The sequence below is a fragment of the Danio rerio genome, chromosome 6, assembly GCF_052040795.2.
Source record: "Danio rerio strain M-AB ecotype USA chromosome 6, GRCz13ab, whole genome shotgun sequence".
NCBI classification, from domain to species: domain Eukaryota; kingdom Metazoa; phylum Chordata; class Actinopteri; order Cypriniformes; family Danionidae; genus Danio; species Danio rerio.
In genome coordinates, this window is record NC_141026.1 from 11,259,990 (window position 1) to 11,279,332 (window position 19,343).

The 19,343-nt window shown below is 34.8% G+C and overlaps 1 protein-coding gene and 1 long non-coding RNA gene across 36 annotated transcripts in view; one reads left to right on the forward strand and one right to left on the reverse strand.

The window, feature by feature from the left end:
• The window catches only part of cobll1a (cordon-bleu WH2 repeat protein-like 1a), a 36,317-nt gene extending 22,208 nt beyond the window's left edge, over positions 1-14,109 (forward strand). For 6 of the 35 annotated variants that reach the window (XM_087256768.1, XM_087256772.1, XM_087256774.1 and 3 more), the window contains exons 10-12: positions 937-1,078; positions 4,131-5,201; positions 9,143-9,631. In XM_087256768.1, the coding sequence (XP_087112894.1) occupies positions 937-1,078; positions 4,131-5,201; positions 9,143-9,146 (1,217 nt within the window). In that variant the 3' untranslated portion in view covers positions 9,147-9,631. Of the gene's footprint in view, positions 1-94; positions 627-936; positions 1,079-4,130; positions 5,206-9,142; positions 9,632-10,879; positions 11,319-13,999 lie in introns of those variants that run through there. The other 29 variants (XM_087256770.1, XM_087256776.1, XM_087256778.1 and 26 more) reach the window with 10 other exon arrangements.
• The window catches only part of LOC147843375 (uncharacterized), a 704,457-nt gene that overhangs the window by 542,983 nt on the left and 142,131 nt on the right, over positions 1-19,343 (reverse strand). The window lies entirely within an intron of this gene.

Consider the following 19,343-nt stretch of genomic DNA (forward strand, 5'->3'; position numbering starts at 1 on the left):
TATATATATATATATATATATATATATATATAATTCTGTGTGCGAGTGTATTTTTTTTTGTTTATTGATTAATTCTTAGCTTCCCAAGTGCAAGTAGCCATTGACTTGGTTCTTTATGAAAAAAAACATAATTTACATGTTTGACAGCCCAAGACAGCAGGTTTACATTTTTAATAGAATTCAGTGTTTATCAGGCAAATCTGTAGCACTTTCTCACAATAATTGTGCCTTAATTTAGTCACAAATCGAGCCACCGTTCAACATGCTTATAATCAGGCATTGATATTTTGATCTACATAATTGCAGTTCATATTTATTACACTAAAATGATGTGAATCTATTTTGTTTTAACATGAATGGTTATAAGGGAATTCTTTTAAACTAATTAATCTTAAACTATATAAATGTTGAATATTTTGAATTAATGAAGCAATTTTTTGTTGTTTTTGCTTTTTAGAATTAATTTAATGTTGTTATTTTATTTGCAATTACTGTTCTGTGTGCTTGTCTTTACTCCAAAGTGTTTGTTTTAACTTGTGTGTTGTTTGTTTGCCAAATAATTTTTTAAATTCAATTTAATAATACTGACTCCTATTTGAATAATTGAAATAAAAATCTATATTGTACACTGCTGTTGTTTTGTTGTCCCCATTAATAAAAGGTTGTTTTACAGACCAGTGTTTCCCATCCCAGTTCCTGGACGCACACCAACAGTACATATTTTTAGATGTCTCCCTTATCTGACCCATTAACGTCAGCTTTTGGAGTCCCTTCTAATGTTCTGATAAGTTAATTCAGGTGTGTTTGATTAGGAAAATGTGCACTGTTGGTGTGACTATAGGAACAGGGTTGGGAAACACTAATATAGACGACATGAATACACTTGTTAGAGCAGTTGTTCGTGTGTTTTTTTCATAACACCTTGTTTTGCTTCAGTAGAGGAAGCTGAAGGGCAAGACAGGAGCTCAGACAAACACAGAGCTGTTATTTCTGACCGCTGTCCTGAGTTCGATAAAGTCATGAGTGAATTTGCAGAGTTGCTGCAGGAGTGGCGACAGAGCACACCGGCTTATGCAAAGTATGTTCATTTTCTCTGGATCCAGTCTTTCTTGACTAAATGTGCGCTTGGATATACAATGGCAGTCAAAAAATTTTTCTGTTTTATATCAATGGTATATTATTTGTTATCTATTAATGGTTTATAATTTCCATTGCTGATCCTACATACAGTTGAAGTCAGAATTATCAGTCCCCCTGTATATTTCCCCCCCGATTTCTGTTTAACGGAGATAAAAAAAAAAATTAAACACATTTCTAAACATAATAGTTTTAATAGCTAATTTCTGATAACTGATTTCTTTTATCTTTGTCATGATGACAGTACATTTCCCAGTGATGGGTTGCAGCTGGAAGGGCATCCGCTGTGTAAAACCTATGCTGGATAAGTTGGTGGTTCATTCCGCTGTGGCAACCCCTAATCTAATAAAGGGACTAAGCCGAAAAGAAAATGAATGAATAAAGGAATAAATGATGACAGTACAAAACAACCGTTTGTTTTGTAGACAATGGGAAAAAAAATATTGTGTAAGGGGGCTAATATTTTTGACCTTTAAAAAAATTAAAACTGCTTTTATTCTAGCCAAAATAAAACATAAGACTTTCTTTAGAAGAAAAAATATAATAGGAAATACTGTGAAAAATTCCTTTCTCTGTTAAACATCATTTGCAAAATATTTAAAAAAGAAACAAAAATTCAGGTGACTAATCATTTTGTCTATGTGTGTGTGCGTGCATATGTAAAAGTATCACAATTAAAAGAAACATCTATATTTTTATGATAATTTTTTCACTTGATGAACAGAATAAATGTATCAATTAGCAAATTATTTCATCTCTTGAATCAATTTAATGCAGATATGTTCATTGAAAAGTATTTTCTTTTCTTTGTTACAATCTGTTACAAATGTAAAACAAAAGTGGTATACACGCAGCTCCTTACAGATTTTACACTGTCAATCACATGGCCAGCACAGACAATATATTGCTTCAAAGTAATAAAACTTGAATTGAAAAGTTGCATTTTTAACATCTAAAGTCTAATTCACAGAGGGCTAATAATTTTGACTTCAGCTGTGTCTATGTGTGCGTGCGTGCATGTGTAAGGAGTATCACAATTAAAAGCAACCAAGAAACATCTATATTTTCATGATCATTTTTTCACTTGATGAACAGAATAAATTTATCAATTAGCAAATTCTTTCATCTCTTGAATCACTTTTTAATGAACATATCTGCATTAAACTGTTTTTTTTTCTTTGTTACAATCTGTAACAAATGTAAAACAAAAGAAGAGGTATACTCGCAGCTCATTATAGATTTTACTCTGTAAATCACATGACTATCACAGACAATGTATTGCTTCAAAGTACTAAAACTTGAATTGAAAAGTTGCATTTTTAACATCTAAGGTCTAATTCACAGAGGGCTAATAATTTTGACTTCAACTGTATCTCTTTGTGTGTGTATAAAATGTCACAATAAAAAAAAAACTGTATTTTAGTCATAATTTTTAACTATGAATGGAGTTTATTAATCAAAATAGCAAATTCTTTTGAATGGAGATCTTTTGTCTCCTAAATCAGTTTTATGCAGATATGTTCATTAAAATGTATTTTCTTTTCTTTAAGTCGTTACACTACGATTGTGTAACAAATGTAGAACAAAAGAAGAGGTATACTCGCAGCTCATCACAGCTTTTTACACTGTAAATCAGATGGCCAACAAAGACAATATATTGCTTCAAAGTACTAAACCTTAATTTGAAAAGTTTTTTTACATCTAAAAAACATTTAAATTAAAAAGATTTTTTAACATCTAAAGTGTCTTAATCCAATCTAGAAGCACAAACAAACAGAAAATCAGCAATGATCTATAAAGGAAGTTTATTTTCTGGTAAAATTGCGATCAAAGAAAAATGTATAACAGTTTCCACAAAAATATAAACGTTTTCTACAGTATGTATTTTACAACGCTCTAAAATTATTGCTGCCATTTACATTTTTTAGTAGAATTAAATTAACTTTTCTAGTCATCTTAACTTGCATCAATCACACTGACTAAAAATATTGTTAAACTTTGTGTAACTTAATTTAGTTGAAACCTGATTAACTTCTTAAAATAAGTTAAAGCAACAAAATATTTGTCTTGACTTTTTGTCATTGATTTTTTTAGAGTGAATACAGTCAATCAAACTGACTAAAATATGAAGTTAAACCCGATTAACTTCTTAAAATAAGTTAAAGCAACATAAAAATGTTTGCTGTCTTGACTTTTGTCACTGATTTTTTACAGTGAATACAGTTAATCAAATGACTAAAAACCTTGTAAATTGCAAACCGTTTAGTTTAAACCCGATTAACTTTATTAAAATAAGTTAAAGCAACATAAAATATTTGCTGTCTTAACTTTGTCATTAATTTTTTTTACAGTGAATAATTCCTGAAGGATCATGTTACCCTGAAGAATTAAAAATGTAAATTACAGAAAAACTAAAACAAACTACAGTTATTTCAAGAGTTTACACTTATATATTGCTTGACAGCTGTTAGCAGGTTTGGCATGCTGTCCCGGGAGAGAACCCTGAGCTCGGAGATAGTTGAGCCCAGGGCTCCCGCCAGGTCCATAGAGCATGAGTGGGGAGTACGAGATCAGGTGGTTCTCGAGAGCTCCCTTTTTGTAAATGAGGAAAGAAGGAGAAAGGGGTGGATGGGGGGTTTCTTCGGAAAACGAAGATAAGGGAGTAAATCTAGCTAGGCTACTTATAGTGAGTTAGGATAGATCTGATTGGCTAACTAATGAATTTAGATGAGTGGCTAGCTGCAGTCAATCATATCACGTGCTCCTCTCAAAATTAGATTGAAAAACTTCACTTTGCAATAGTACTGCTATATTACTTCATTTTAAATCCAAACATGCAGTCCTACTGAGCGTAAAACAAAATCAATACACTTTTCAACATCTGCTTTTTTTTAAAGTTCACTTTCTTAATCGTTTTTGTGGGTATTTTAGTACAATAGTAGCCACAAATCCTTAATACTTAACTTTTATCTTCTCTGTATATTTCTCAACAGCTCTTCCCCGTCCTCAAATCAACCACCAGAAAGTCCTCTAGGTTTATATACTTGTCTTCACACCCCTGAGGCTGAGCTTAAGGCTCTTCCAGGCTGTCAACTACTAAGGAAGAGCTCTGAGAGAGAAGGTCTGGCCACCTTCACTGTGGTTCCCCAGAGACGTCAGCTGAGCTTTGAGCTGCCATTCACCTCACAGACAAACCAATCTCCCGAACACCCAGAAATCCACAGCACAGTGCGTGTGGAAACCCAGATCTTCACAAGAACTTATGAAAGTGAGCACTTAATAGAAGCAGGAGAGAACAGTCAAGTTGGGATGTGTGTCAAAAATGGAAATTTAAATGAGCATCAATACATTTATCCAGAGCTAAAGAGTTGGGAAAGATCAAAAGAGGCCAAAAAGAGGCTCAAAAGAGGCCAAAACCTTGAACGTTTGGATAGTAGGAGGAGTAATCTAGATCTAGAAGAGCGATTGGATGGACGTTCGCTCGCTGATTGGTCAGCAATTGATTTTCATACAAGCCATGTGGAGCAAGAGGAGATTGAGGAACCTGATTTGGTGGAGTCTGAAGAGGAGAAGGATTGGGTTGAGGAATTTAAAGAGCGGAGAATGAGGTTTCTAGGTAGTCACGATGATGGTATTAAGAAATTGGATGTTTGGGGAAGAATCCAAAAAGAGTTTACAAGCACACAAGTCTTCTGGGATGAAGATAGTCGTGAACATGAGGAGGACAAGCTGGAAATGCAGATCTGTAATGAAAACCTTACAAACTTCCATCTGAGGATGGACTCAAAGACCAAATTGGCAGCTTACTCGTACTATGGCAAACCAGGCGCTCATTCTACTTTGACAAACATTCAGCCCAACTCCTCTTGTGCTAAAAACAACTTTAGCTTTACATCAGAAGCACATCTAAACACCTTGTCATCTAAATCGCATTCAGGTTTTGAGTCTCGCCCTCCCATACAATTGTCGCTGTTCGCCATGGCTGTGTTTAAGAAGGCTAAATGCTTCAAACCAGTGTTTGATCCCAGCCCTGTAAGGAGACGAGAGCTTCCTGCTCTAACACAGTGAGTAAACTAATTAAACACACCTCTGAAATATTCATAATGTATTAAGTTATTAATAATAATGTGAGGACCAACGTTTTGTATGTGCTGCTCATTCAAGAGAGAAATTAGCAAATTATACTACACATTATGGGGACTTTTAATTTTAAATAAGCCAACTCAGTTGCTTCCAGTGAGCTGTCATGCCATTATAAAACGCAGCTTTAAAGATCTGATTAGTTTAAAATCAACGATCTTCACTGCCTGATTGAGATGCAATATAAAGTGGGTTTCTCACCGGACAAGAATCGTTAAATTAAATTTAATTGTTCCCCGGCATGTCTTGGTTTCTGTGAGTTTCTGTGCTCACCTGCTGCTGCTGACAGCGTTTGTATTTAAACAGCCTTTTATTTAACTTTATGCTTGAACAACTAAATCAATGCCAAAGTCTATTTAACCTAATATTTCAATATCAATGCTATAAAACGAATTTGAAAATAGCTGCATAAACCTTTCACTGGAAGTTTATCGGTGGCTGAAAAACACCGGCCAAGCATACCGACCATTCTGCATGCATTGTCACCCAACTTGTTGATCACTGAACAAAAGTATGAGTAAAGAAATGCATAATAAAAGGAGAGTTCAATATCAAATAAATGCTATTTTTCTGAACTTTCTATTCCTAAAAAATTCCTAAAACAATTATATGATGTCTACGGTGTCCAAGAGAGCTCAAAAAGTGAGGAGCCTGACTGTAGATTACTCATTTTTAAAGTTAATTGTGCAGTTTTTTCATTCTTCACAAGTTATTCAAGCAATCTGGTGAAATGGATTTCATGTCACAATATTTGACCACAGAAAAGCAAAGTATTGTAATGTAATTTTTTTTTCTAATATGGCGCAGTCCTACTGAGCGCTAAGCATAAGTACAATACCGTACAAGGTGAACTACCGAGCAAACTGACCACATCAGAAAAGCCATCCATGTGAAGATATAGATGAGGCAAATGCATTCAATTACAAATTATCGACATCTTTAAGGTGTTTTGTGGTATTTATGTGCTGTTCTGCATAGATAGTTAATAATATGTCCCTGTAAAAATCACGCGTTACACCATATCCCCAATTTGCTGTTTCACGTCCGCCATTTTCAGCGTGTGAGTCAAAGTGATGCCACTAAAGGAACACCCTTGCTCAATTTTTAGATGCAAGGACTCAACACAAGATTAACATTCACCACATGATCGCTGTAATCGGAAATATTGTTTATAACTTAGTTTGTTTGTAGGTAGGTTTGCAAACATGTGTACTTTTCATTGCGTCTATCTTAAACTTCAGCCGTTTTTTGTCGCGGTCACAGAAGCTCCCTGTGATCTTAACTAGGTGCAGCTGGAAACTGCAAGCTTTCTGTCAGGGTACAGACAACGGCGCCCGCCCACAATTCGGGACCCTTCATATGTCTGCCGCGCCACAGAGCGCCATCTGAATAGTTTTATTTTAAATAACATGCGAATGTTCGTGTCTGGTGTGCCGGCTCTAAGCTGTGCATCTGGTGCCAAAGTCAAAGTTAATTCAGTGTGCGTGGTTATTAGTCTCGGTGTACAAGCTCGGAACTTTAAACTAGCAGTTGGCTGTAAAACTATACAAAGACACATAATTTTGTACTCTATGCTTTGGCGGAATCAAACAAATTTTCATGTGAAGCAACACACCCGTAAAACAGCGACCTGTGTACACGCCCCCAAAATAACAATTTTTAACACATTATAATAAAAAATCTGAACTGTGTTTTGAACTAAACCTAAACTGGCACACTCAGAAGAACCATAATATTAATATTAAATCCTAAAAAAGGGGTAAACTATGTGCCCTTTAAGACTTCTAAATTCTAGGATATTTACAGTATAGTAAAATAGAAAATGAAATCGCCCTACAATATTTAACATCTGAATAGCAGTATGGTTTATCTTATGTCATCTGAAAGGACACTAACAGGATGAAAAGGATGTAAGGGTCTCTTTCTAATGTATGCAAGATGTGTCGGTCAGGGATTAGTTGTGTGTGTGTGTGTGTGTGTGTAGTTTATAATGTAAATGACGTCTGGCACTCATAATAATCCTTTTGTTTATTTAATGGGAATCTTCCTTCCTCAAAGTATGTTTTGTGCACAGTGAATTCTTCGTTATTGACGCAATCTTGATGGATTCCTAAGTTTTTTTGTACATTTGAACAAATTTCTAATCAGGGGTGACCAACCCTGTTCCTGTAGATCTACCTTCCTGCAGATTTTAGCTCCAAGATCAAACACACCTGCCTGTAATTATCAAGTACTGTTCATCTCTTAATTAATTACTGCAGGTGTGTTTAATAGTGGTTGGAGCGTAAAGCCGCGATCACACTAGAGTTTGATAATGCGAAATTTTGTCTTGCGGCGCATCGAAAAGGGTTGGGAATAAACAAGATTATTAGGCTTTTAAAAGTGAGCGATTGCTCCATGTTTTAATTTTCTGTCCAGAGAGGTCATGTTTTGATCTTTGGTTGGTCTCACGCAGTCAAGTGATGCGATTTCGCAGGTCAGTGTTCACTAAGCTTTGCACCGCAGCAACCTGCGAAACTTGACGCATGAATGGAAGTCTATGGGAAGAAAAGCCCAGTGTGACTGCAGCTTAAATCTGCAGGAAGGTAGATTTCCAGGAACAGGGTTGAGCACCCCTGTTCTAAATGATCATTTGATCTAATATTAGCTCAGTGTGTAGCAATGTACAGTTTTTTTTTTTTTTGGTTCAATAATATAAGAATTAAATAGGTTAAAACTAGTTCCAACACATTTACTAAATTTAATATTGCTTTACTTTTTTTTTCTTCTTTTTTTTATGCATTTGGCTTTTTATAGACTGTAAGTGATGAGAGATTATGAGCTATTATATTTTTTCTCTGATTTTACATTTTAAGAAATTAAAAACTAACCTGGTCTAATTAACAGGTTTATACATGTAACAGTGGATTGAAAAGTCAACTTTAAACCATTTTGTATAAAATATTCTGCAATGTAATTAGCCAATAGGGTATATGCCGAGCTAGTGTTCTTCCCATACTGATAAACTTCCGGTGACCAGTTATTGTCAACTTTTTTCCATTTTATACGGTTCCTTTTACAGCATCGATGTTGTAATGTTATTAAAATGCATTCATTTAGTTGTTCAAGCGTAAAACAAGACAAAAAAAACGTTTACTTGCACACGCCCGTCAGAATCGACAGGATAGATCAGACGCTCCATTGATAATACTGGGGTAAAATAAATGCTCAAATTATAAAGACATGGCGGGGGAAAACATAATTTACTGCAGTGCTTCTTGTACAATCTGAGACCCACTTTATATCGGATATCACTCAGCTAGTGGAGATCACTGATTTTTAAAGAAAACAGCCCTTAAACACGTCGGTTTTTGCATTGGCATACAGTTGGCTGGAAGCGTTTAACCCAGGTTACTGACAAATTAAAAATCTTATTAGCATGCTTCGGCATATACCCTATTACTCTCCTGAATGAACAACAGATAGAATTAAAATAAAGCATTGCATATAAAAAGTCAGGTCACACTTTATTTTGATGGTCCGTTTGTTAAATTTAGTTACATTGCATCTACATGCCAACTAATTCTCATTAGATTATAAGTAGACTGTTAGTTTGGGCTTAGAGTTAGTGTAAATTGACATGTACTTGCAAAGTTTCTTATAGTCAGTAAATGTCTGTTGAAGGAGCAGAATCAACAGATATTCAGCAGACAGTCTGCTAATACTCAAATGGACCAATAAAATAAAGTGTTACCAATGTAAAAAACATATATCCTTAAAACAAAACTAAACGTAACAAAACTAAAATAGTAACTCAGTGATACAAGTGAAATAATTCTCTTGCAGAAAGATGGAATTTACTATGGTGTTTTTTGTTTTTCTTCAGGTAACTGATATCCATTTTGAACATGGAAGTGTTCATTAAACTTTAAATAAGGAAAAGTATTCTTCACCAGAATGAAGAGGAGGAGGACACACTTATGGTATTCATTATTCCGATATAATTACTCCTTGTTTGTCAACATGATTACTTGATTTAGTGTTTTATCATAATGAATGTTTTGGTTGTATGATGATACCCGTTTGCTGATATTTATCCAAAGAATATTTTCAGAGAGACATTTATTTCTGGCATTTTACAGCATCTCTCTCAAGAATAATATTATACTAAAAGTATATGTTGCCCCAACTAAATACACTCAGGGTACACGCATGCATGTATTCATACAGTATGTATATATTTTGTATGTCAATGAAGCCTTATATTTCTGAATTGCCTTTTATTTTGGAAGAAATTAGTTCAAAGAAACTTGCCATGATACTCTTTTCTGTGTGTCTTGCAGTTTTGAGCGCAAATAAAATTTGTTCGAAAATATTGCGAGCAAAGTACAATTCCTTATTCATATTTAGAGGACAATACAAAAGGACAGTTTACTCATAAGTGAAAATGAACTGACAGCTCCACTTCTTACAAACATTTGATGTTTTGAACTTTCTTAAAAGTAAATACATTTTACTTAAATTTAGATAGCAAAAAAGTTGATGTCCCATAGACTTCCATTGGGGACAAAAAAATGGAAGTCGAAGGGATCGACAACCATTTTGTGTTTTTTTTTTTTAAACAACATTTTCCAAAATATGTTATTATGTGTTCATATAAAAAGAAAGTCAACAAGGTGAGGGTGAGTAAATGATGCTATAGGTGATTTATAAGATGTGCTGAAGTCTGCCTTGTGCGCTTGCGGTTTTTTAGAAACTTCTTTGGTTTGGTGTGTAAATCTTGTCAATGCTATTATTCAAAAAAGGAAGGGGACATACGGTGTTCTCCAAAAATAACTATAAAGAGTTAAATGCCTCTTGTTCTATACGGATACAGAAGCCACATAGAGATTAAAAATAAATTTAATGAAAGGGACTTGTCCACCACAGTACAGGCGGTGTGATTTTGCCTTGTAGGAAGCCATGTTGATCCTGGAACATCATTCCTGTTTAAAAATGTAATCCATACCTCATTAAACCTAACCAATTTTTAATTTTTTTCCCTAAAATCGAATGGAGTTTATAGTTGGGTAACAGTGATGTAGAAGCACATAACCTTAACTATAAGCTTAAACTTAACACACAAACTGTAAACATCACTTAGATCTAAATGGGTGCCAGGTTGATAGATTGTAAGTAATGAGATAATTGCTAGAATTGAAAGTGCTAAACGGTTTCAAGTCTTTAAGAATTTTGCATTATCCCACCTTTAAGTGTATAATGCTTTAATGCAATGTTAGCATTTCTGTGCTAGACAGTGAACTTTACTCAGTTGGTGCATAAATTCCCAGAAGTACATGACCTGAGGATGATAAATCACTATCTCGCACAATTTCAAACCATTTTACTGCAGAAAGTTGTGTGTAAAAGTGATCTGTCAGTCATTATTGATTCCATTGTGTCTGTCACATGAAAAATGACAGAAGACTTGGGTACTTTAAATTCCTCGTAAATGATCTTTAGCTGAATTATGATGGTTTCCTATGTAAGAATATTAAGTTGACGTAGGATTTTTTTGAAACACTAATGTATGCCTCTTAAATGCATGAAATGACCTGAATAAATTTAGTTATTTTTGATGAAGGAGATCAACGAGAGTGGGTAAAAAATGATCCAGCTATTTCATCCATAAGTGTAACTGTCAGGATGTCCACTAGGGGGAAGTGTGCACCAAGAGCCAGAAGTGTTCAAGAGCTGTGCATAGTGTGTCAGCGATGCCAGAGTGGGCGGATTCCGGCTTCGTTATAGACTGCATAGAAAATGCAATGGTTTGGAGTTGAATTTACCTGCCTTTTTCCTGTTATATGAGACACATAAATAAATGTGTTTTTCACAGTGATGCCTGAATATCTGTTTTAAAGATTAATATGGATATAGAAGTTAATATGGAAGTTCTTTGTGGAATCAGAAATTCAGTGGTTTACTTTAACCTGACATCAATTTTGCTGTCTTTTGTTTGTGAGACCTAAGTGATGGGTTCCAACCCTTTTTAACACTGTATATGCATGTTTCAAAAGTGACATGAATATTAGCAGAATATAGAGTTGGCAGTGACCCAGTGAATTACACCTGTCTATAACAGTTTTTTTTTTTTTTACTAAAACTGCAATGCAAAGATAATTATGTTGTGTGCATATAAATGTTAGAATGCTGTATTAAACACATTGTTCAAATTTGATCACTAAACTTAAAGGGATAGTTCACCCAAAAATGAAAATTGTTCCAAACCTGTTGGTTTTCCTTCTTTTGTTTAACACAAAAGAAGATATTTTGAAAAAAAAGCTTTGTTTTGTTTTCTTTTTTCTTGTCTACTTTCGCATCAACGGAATAAAAGAAACTCATACAGGTTTGGACCACTTGAGGTGAGTAAATTTTCATTTTGGGTTGAACAATCTGTTTAAATTAACTTGTTTTTGTAGTTGACACTAAAATGCCATGTCTCTGAGGGCAAATACATCCTTTTTTTGTGTGTGTGTGTGTTTGCAGTTTGCAAGATTTGACCTATATTTTAGTTTCAGCCCATTAAATTTTTTAAGTTTGTAATATTGTATGAATTTTTATTAAATTATTTAAATTAATTTATACAACAGTTCTGTCTGGTTCTCAAATCTGATTGGCTGTCAGCCATGCGATATTCTGCAAAAGCAGCACTCATACAAAATCATTAGAAAACAAGTAAGTGACATTCTATGTTGATGTCTAGATCTGCTAGAGAATCATTCCAATACTAGCTCTAAAGCAAGAGAGTCCAAACTTGGTCCTGGAGGGCCGGTGTCCTGAAAAGTTTAGCCCCAGTTTAGTCTGCCTGGAGCTTTCTAGTATACCTTGAAAGAGCTTGATTAACTGGTTCAGGTGTGTTTAATTGGGTTTGGAACTAAAATATGCAGGACACCGGCTCTCCAGGACCGAGTTTGGGCAGCCCTGCCCTAAAGTAACGTTTGTGAAATAGCAACGATTTCTGCTGTTCTGACATCAGCTGCAGATGTGAATGAATGGTGGAAGAAAGTAGTTCCTCTTACAAAAGGGTTTTTAGACTCTCGTGTTTGATTTTCTTTTTTATATACACAATTATGCCGTCAAACTGTCATATAAACGCAATATCACACTTGTAGCAGTGCGATATGACTGTATATAGTCACTGGTGGGACACTAAGGCACGCCTCCCACCAGATACAGCCATATCACACTGCTACTTGTTCGTTGTGATAGTAGTTATAAGCATATTAGCATTATGAATGTAAAAGTGGTCACTTCAACAACCACAACAAGCTGACATTGGATTTTTTTGGAGGGACAATTTTTTTCTTTTCTTGAAAAGCAACAACCCAATCTGAGAACCCAGTTCTGCTTATGTCTTTGTCAAAGACCCATCAAACTCTTTCTAGATCACTGATCCTGATGTAACTCTCACATACCTTGCAGAACAACTCTCCTTTTTTACACAAAGGTCAAATCACAGAGGCCAGCTTTTTAACCACAACTCTATTTTGTAGGTTTTGTAAAAAAAAAAAAAAAAAAACCCTAGTAACAGATTTCCTTGTCTGCCAAGAACAAGTTTTATAGGCTTCATAAAACTGCATTTGGTGTTGCTTTATTCTCTGGGCAGTCGAAGACATTAAAAAGGATGAAGTTTATTTATCTTGCCAGCGTTTTGTTTGAAGAGGACTCTCTCAAGGCCGCAGCAGCCTGCAGAGTGGTTGCATCTCCACCTTTTAGACCTTCAGCCATTTCAGATTTTTCCTCGTCTCATTTTCGAGGCGTGTTTTCCTGCCCTCTGAAACACCTCTCCGTGGTGTGTAGGAACGGTTTTCCAACAGGCACGGCTGATTGAATAGGACCCCGCTAAGCACAATGAGGTGCTTTTCATCAAATTGGGCTATTGAAACCCACGTGTGGTCGCGAACACCGCGGGTATATGTTTGCCACCGCTGGCTGAGGTTAGGTGGGCTTTATTGGTCACCTGACCTATGTATGTTTTGTATTTTATAAAGCTAGTTTGATCCACGCTTGTGTATAAAAGTCAGTTGGTGAGCCATGAATGGCAGGTTTTTAGTACAATAATTACCTAATTTGAACTCTTAACTGTATATTAGACTTTTTAAAATTGCTTAGGTGGAATTTTCACAAGCAATCGGTACACTTTAAAAACTCTTGAGTTCTGATTGCATAACAGATAGACAAACATGCACTTAAAAAAAAAATTCAGCATATTTTCAATTGTTTTAATACAATATGCATTAAAAAAGTCTTTTTACTATGCAAAGTAAGTGTTTAATCCAGATAAATGTTCAATTAACTGCCTTTCGTAAAGCTATTATTATCAAACTTTTGCATTGCATATCTTATTATTCAGTTTAATACATATTTGTCTATCATTTATTTTATTCATTCATTCATTTTCCTCCGGTTTAGTCCCTTTATTCAGTAGGGGTCGCCACTGCAGAATGAACCGCCAACTTATTTAGCGTATGTTTTACACAGCGGATGCCCTTCCAGCTGCAACCCAGTTCTGAGAAACATCCAAACACACTCATTCACACATATACAGTACGGCTAATTTAGTTTATTCCATCATACACTGTACGCAGAGGATGCCCTTCCAGCTGCAACCCAGTACACGCATTCACTCTCAAATTCACACACACATTCATTAGTTCAATTTAGATCATCCAATTCACCTATAGAGCATGTCTTTGGACCATAGGGGAAACCGGAGCAGCCGGAGGAAACCCAAGCGAACACTGGTGAGATGCACAGCGCAGATGAATGCGACAATAGAGTTCTTGTCTGGTGAAGAACGGCTCCAGAAAGCAGGTAAGACAAAAAACAAAAGCTTAATAAAAAATAAAATAAAATATATAACAGGATGAGAATGTGGTAAAATCTGAAAATGTCAGGGAGCTTTTCTTTTTCTAGATTGCTTTTTAAAACACTGTGGTTGGGTTTAGGAAAGTAGGTGGGCGGGGTCAGTCGATTAGCCAGTCAGTCAGTCAGTTATTCAGTCATTCGACAGCGGCCTCTAGTGGATTTACGTGAGAACAGCAGGCATGAATGGCACTTGCGAGAGAAAAAAAAAAGCGTACACAGCGGCCTCTTGTGGATTCGTGAAAACAAAAACTGCAAAAAAAAATGTAGCTCCTAGGATGGTTTTTGCTCTCTCCAGAAATGTATATAAGGGTATGTAATCAGAATGAGCCTGGGTTGGATGAAATCATGGACCACCCTATATTTTTTCCTCATTTCAGAAACCTTTTAGGGTGTTTTCACACCTGCCTTATTTAGTTTGGTTGAATCGCACTACAGTTCGTTGTCCCTCTTGGTGCGGTTCGTTTGGGCAGGGGTGAATGTAGCAATCGCACTCCTTGAAGAGGTGGCCTCGGTCCACTTTTCCAGCCCTGGAGCGAATTTTTAATTTTTTTTTTTCCGTGATGAGAACATGATCCTAACTAAAACAGACCCAACCGCAAAAAATACTGCACCTTTTTTAGACTATTTCAGCTGCCATAGTCCGATGCGCTATGCATTATGGAATGTGGAAGAAAAATATTTGTTGACAGCGCTTACCAACAATTTTCGAGAAAGTGACTTGAGATGTGCCTTCGCTGTTGGTTCTTTTCAACTGGTTCGGACCAAAGCAATCAGTGTGGTGTGAAAAAGACCCAAAAACGGCAGAAGAATGCTACAATCTATCATTTGTTGCCCTTGGTTCTGACCAAATGAACCGAACCACAGATGTGAAAGCACCCTAAATTAGATGTAATTCGCAACAAGACCCAATGACCCATTTTATGTTGACTATGTTGACTATAAGGTGTGTGTATGTCTGCTCAAAATAACCTTGTTTCACTAGTTTCAACTAATTTTCAATTTTCTGAATTTCAATTGGCTTGTTTCAATTGGCTTGTTATTTGTTAAGTCTGTACATTTTTTGGCTGTATTTTACAATATTAATCAACATTCTTCACGTAGGCCTGCTGTAGCATCACCTTGACCTTGTTTTGGGGTAATATTTCCTAATTCTCTTTTACTGTATATGTCATGTTTTGATGCATTTTCATGTTGAGTATTCTCCATAATCCTCAGACACACACAGCTGATGTGTGTTTAAATATGCACCTTGTGTGAAGTCCACTGGTGGAGCGTGAGATGGAGGAAGCGTCTGCTTGTCCCGGTGGACTCGTGCCTTTCTCACCTCGCTCATCAGTATTCCAGCAAGTTTGTGGCGCGAACACTTCCTACTGGTCAGTGAAGGCAGATCAGCTCCCTCAACCCCCGCGCCGCACACACATACACACACACACTCATGAATACTGATCACCCTGAGCCCTAATTAACAATCACAGCCAAACTTATTTACATAAAGTCTGTCTCAGATGGAACAGACCTCAGATGAAGCTGTCAGACTCATATCTGCACTTAAAGAATCCAGCCAAATCTATTAGACTCTGATGGGTCAAGGAGTTCAATGACAAAGCAGACTAAAAGTAGGAGTTTTGGCCTGTAGTATTTGATATATATGCCTGATAATTCATATATTCATAACAAAATAATTAGCCCTCTTGAGAAATTTTGATTATTTTATTAAATATTCCCCAAGTGCTGTTTAATGGAGAGAACAAATTTTTAACATAATAGTTTTAATGACAAGTTTCTAATAACTGCTTTGTCTTTTCCATGATGACAGTACATATTTTATTAGTGATTTTGCAAGAGACTAGTATTCAGATGAAATATAAAGGCATAAATAGGTTAACTATAGGCAAATTAGGCTAATTAGACAAGATTATTGCTATTTGACAACAATGATTGATCTCTAGGCAATACAATACTAATAATACAAATAATTTTAATAATTAATTCTAATATTTTTTTAGAAGTCACATCTTTTTTTATTTTCCAGCCAAACTAAAAGAAATAAGATTTTTCCAGAAAAAAAAAAATATAAGAACTTGTGGGGGAAACCGGAGCACCTGAAGGAAACTCATACAAACACGGGGAGAACATGCAAACTCCACACAGAAATGCCAACTGGTCCAGCCGCACTCGAACCAGCGACCTTCTTGCTGTGAGGCAACAGCGGTACTCACTGCGCTGCCCTATATACACAGTTACTTTTGAAAGTAATGCATTACAATATTGATTTACTCCCAAAAAATTAACTAATTGCATTACTTTTTATTTTAAGTAATATGTTACATTACTTTTGAGTTACTAACACGGGGAGAACATGCAAACTCCGTACAAAAATGCCAACTGACCCAGTCAAGGCTCGAACCAGCAACCTTCTTGCTGTGAGGTGATCGTGCAACACACTCCGCCACCGTTACGCCCCATTCAGCAATTTTTAAAAAGCTAATTAATTAAACTAAAACGTAACTTGCGTATTTTCAAAAAAGTAATGAAAATATTTGATCATTGTTGGTCCTTATTAAAACTTAGTGCATAACCTTGTATCAACAAGCTCAACTTTGGAGTTTTTAAATTATGGAATATTTTATCAATTTTGGAAATATTATACATTTTCATTTCCAGAGATGGATTGCAGCTGGAAGGGCATCCGCTGTGTAAAAACTTGTTGGATAAGTTGGCGGTTCATTCCGCTGTGGCGACCCCGGATTAATAAAGTGACTAAGACGACAAGAAAATGACTGAATACATTTTCATGTGTATGTTATTTCTGTGAACAACACACTCGCATCAGTCTCAAGAAAATATGGTAAAAAAAACGACAACGTTTTACCCACCTGAGTGTATTGTATAAGGAGTAATAGTCTTCATCTGAAGGTATGCCTGACCTTTCCGACTGTCCAAAAATGTCAGTAAGGCTTTCAGGCAGGGAGCTGAGTTTCTCTTTAACTCTGCCTCCCACAATCTCTGACATTTCCTCTGATGTCACCACATTCTAACCCCCACAATGCAGTGCGCATGGCCTCTCCTCCCTGCCCTTAAACACAAACACACACACACAGACACGCACTAGATTTAGTCCACAAATGGACAATTGGAGCAAGCAAATGAATTACAGCACATTGTCTAATTTCTCAACTTTGTCTCACTTAGAGTATCTTGTTTTATCACTTCATAATTCAGAAAATAACTGAGGGAAAATAAATATTTTTGCTAGAATGTTGTATATAATCAGGACAAAAACCCCTCAGCAAAATCTTCAGAATATAGATACGTATTGTATTTAAAATCTACTGACATTCATCGATAAAGTGCTATAAAAGAAACACCTAAAAGTGGAACACCTAAAAGTGTAAACACCATTAACAGATGCAAAAAAAAAAAAAAAAAAAATATATATATATATATATATATATATATATATATATATATATATATATATATTTTTTTTATATATATATATTTATATATATATATATATATATATATATATATATATATATATATATATATATATATATATATATATATATATTAAAAAAATATAATAAAAAATAACTTCGCCTGCAGTGTCTCACCTTAAAGAATATAAAAAAATATTTTCTTCTCAAATCTTTGCTTTGCTTTCAGATGCGTCTGCATATTAGCAAAACAGGCCATTTTTTAGTGATGAAAAGTAATTAAAACAATTCTAAATGTCAAGGTGCTCTTTCTTTTCTCAGGCTCTTTCGGTGTTTATTCTTTCTATTTCTCATTCTGTCAGATTATCTCTCTTTCATTTTCTCTGCCATTTGACACCAGGGTCATTAACATGTCACGGCTTCACTGGCTAATATGCAGAAATATTCGTAATTTATGCTAAACTTGTGCCTTTTATGCGAAATGATAATCGGCGACAGGGACATGAGTGGCTCTGTAATTAGCAAACATAAGAAATGTGGATTAGAATGAGATGATGTTGAGGTTGGTGAATGGGGGCTCGACTTTTTACATTTTTTCGTACACTGAATGCATGCTGAATGTGTCCGGATGTCTTAATATGAGTTATCGTGCACATTATATATTCTTTTTATATACAGTGACTGCTTCATTACACACCGTACTTATTGAAATATACATATATTAGCAAGTAAGTACCAAAATTATAAACATGACTTCATTCCTCCTAACAGAAGAAAGTAAAAATGAAAAGAGAATTTTGTATATATAATGATTTGAGATGTGTGCCAATATTTAATATCATATATCTATCTTAATATTTAATACAATATAATACAATGTCATGATAATACACATGATTATTATTGTTGTTGTGGGTACTTTAAAACAAAGTGGACATTTATTTATGATTTAAGCATTCAGATCACAATGATGTTCATCACAGCACAACATGCTTGAAGACTTAATAAACTATTTATTTTTAAACACAACATTTTCACATTTATCTGGTCTCACATGCACGATATATTCATTTACATTTGTTTGATTCTTTATGTGTGTATTTGTTAATAATTTTTCAAGAAGGCTCATTTTGTTAACAATAATGCAACTAAACAGACAATGAAAACTATGGGCGATGTTAGTTTCTTATTTCATATTTAATAACTCATATTACACACTTAACAATAAGGTTACGTTAGTTAATGTATTTGCTGACATGAATTAAGAATGAAAAGTACTTGTACATCATTTATTAATTATAGTTAATTTCCGCATTTACTAATTAATTTTTGAGAATTAATTTACTAAACATTTTATTGCATTGCCTTTACAAAACCCGTTCAGTCAAAGCTGTACAAATATACATTTTTTTTATCTTTTTAATTGCAAATTATTTAGTTTTTGCACTGTTTGATATTATTTGCAGTTCTTTTTTATTAGCAAATTTCATTTTTATTTCTCAAAACTTAATTTTCCCTTTGCAGTTCTTAATTTTTTTTCAGCAAAATATTTTTTTATCAAAATTTAAATTTGCTTTGTAATTTTTTAGAGATTTGCATTTATTTATTTTTAAATTTTTGCTCAATAATTTGTTTGTTTGCAAAACTTTCTTTTATTTTGCAGGTATATATGGCCCTAGATTGACTCCATTGAAGAATTAATACTTTTTTTTTTTTGCCCGATTTATCAGATCTCACATG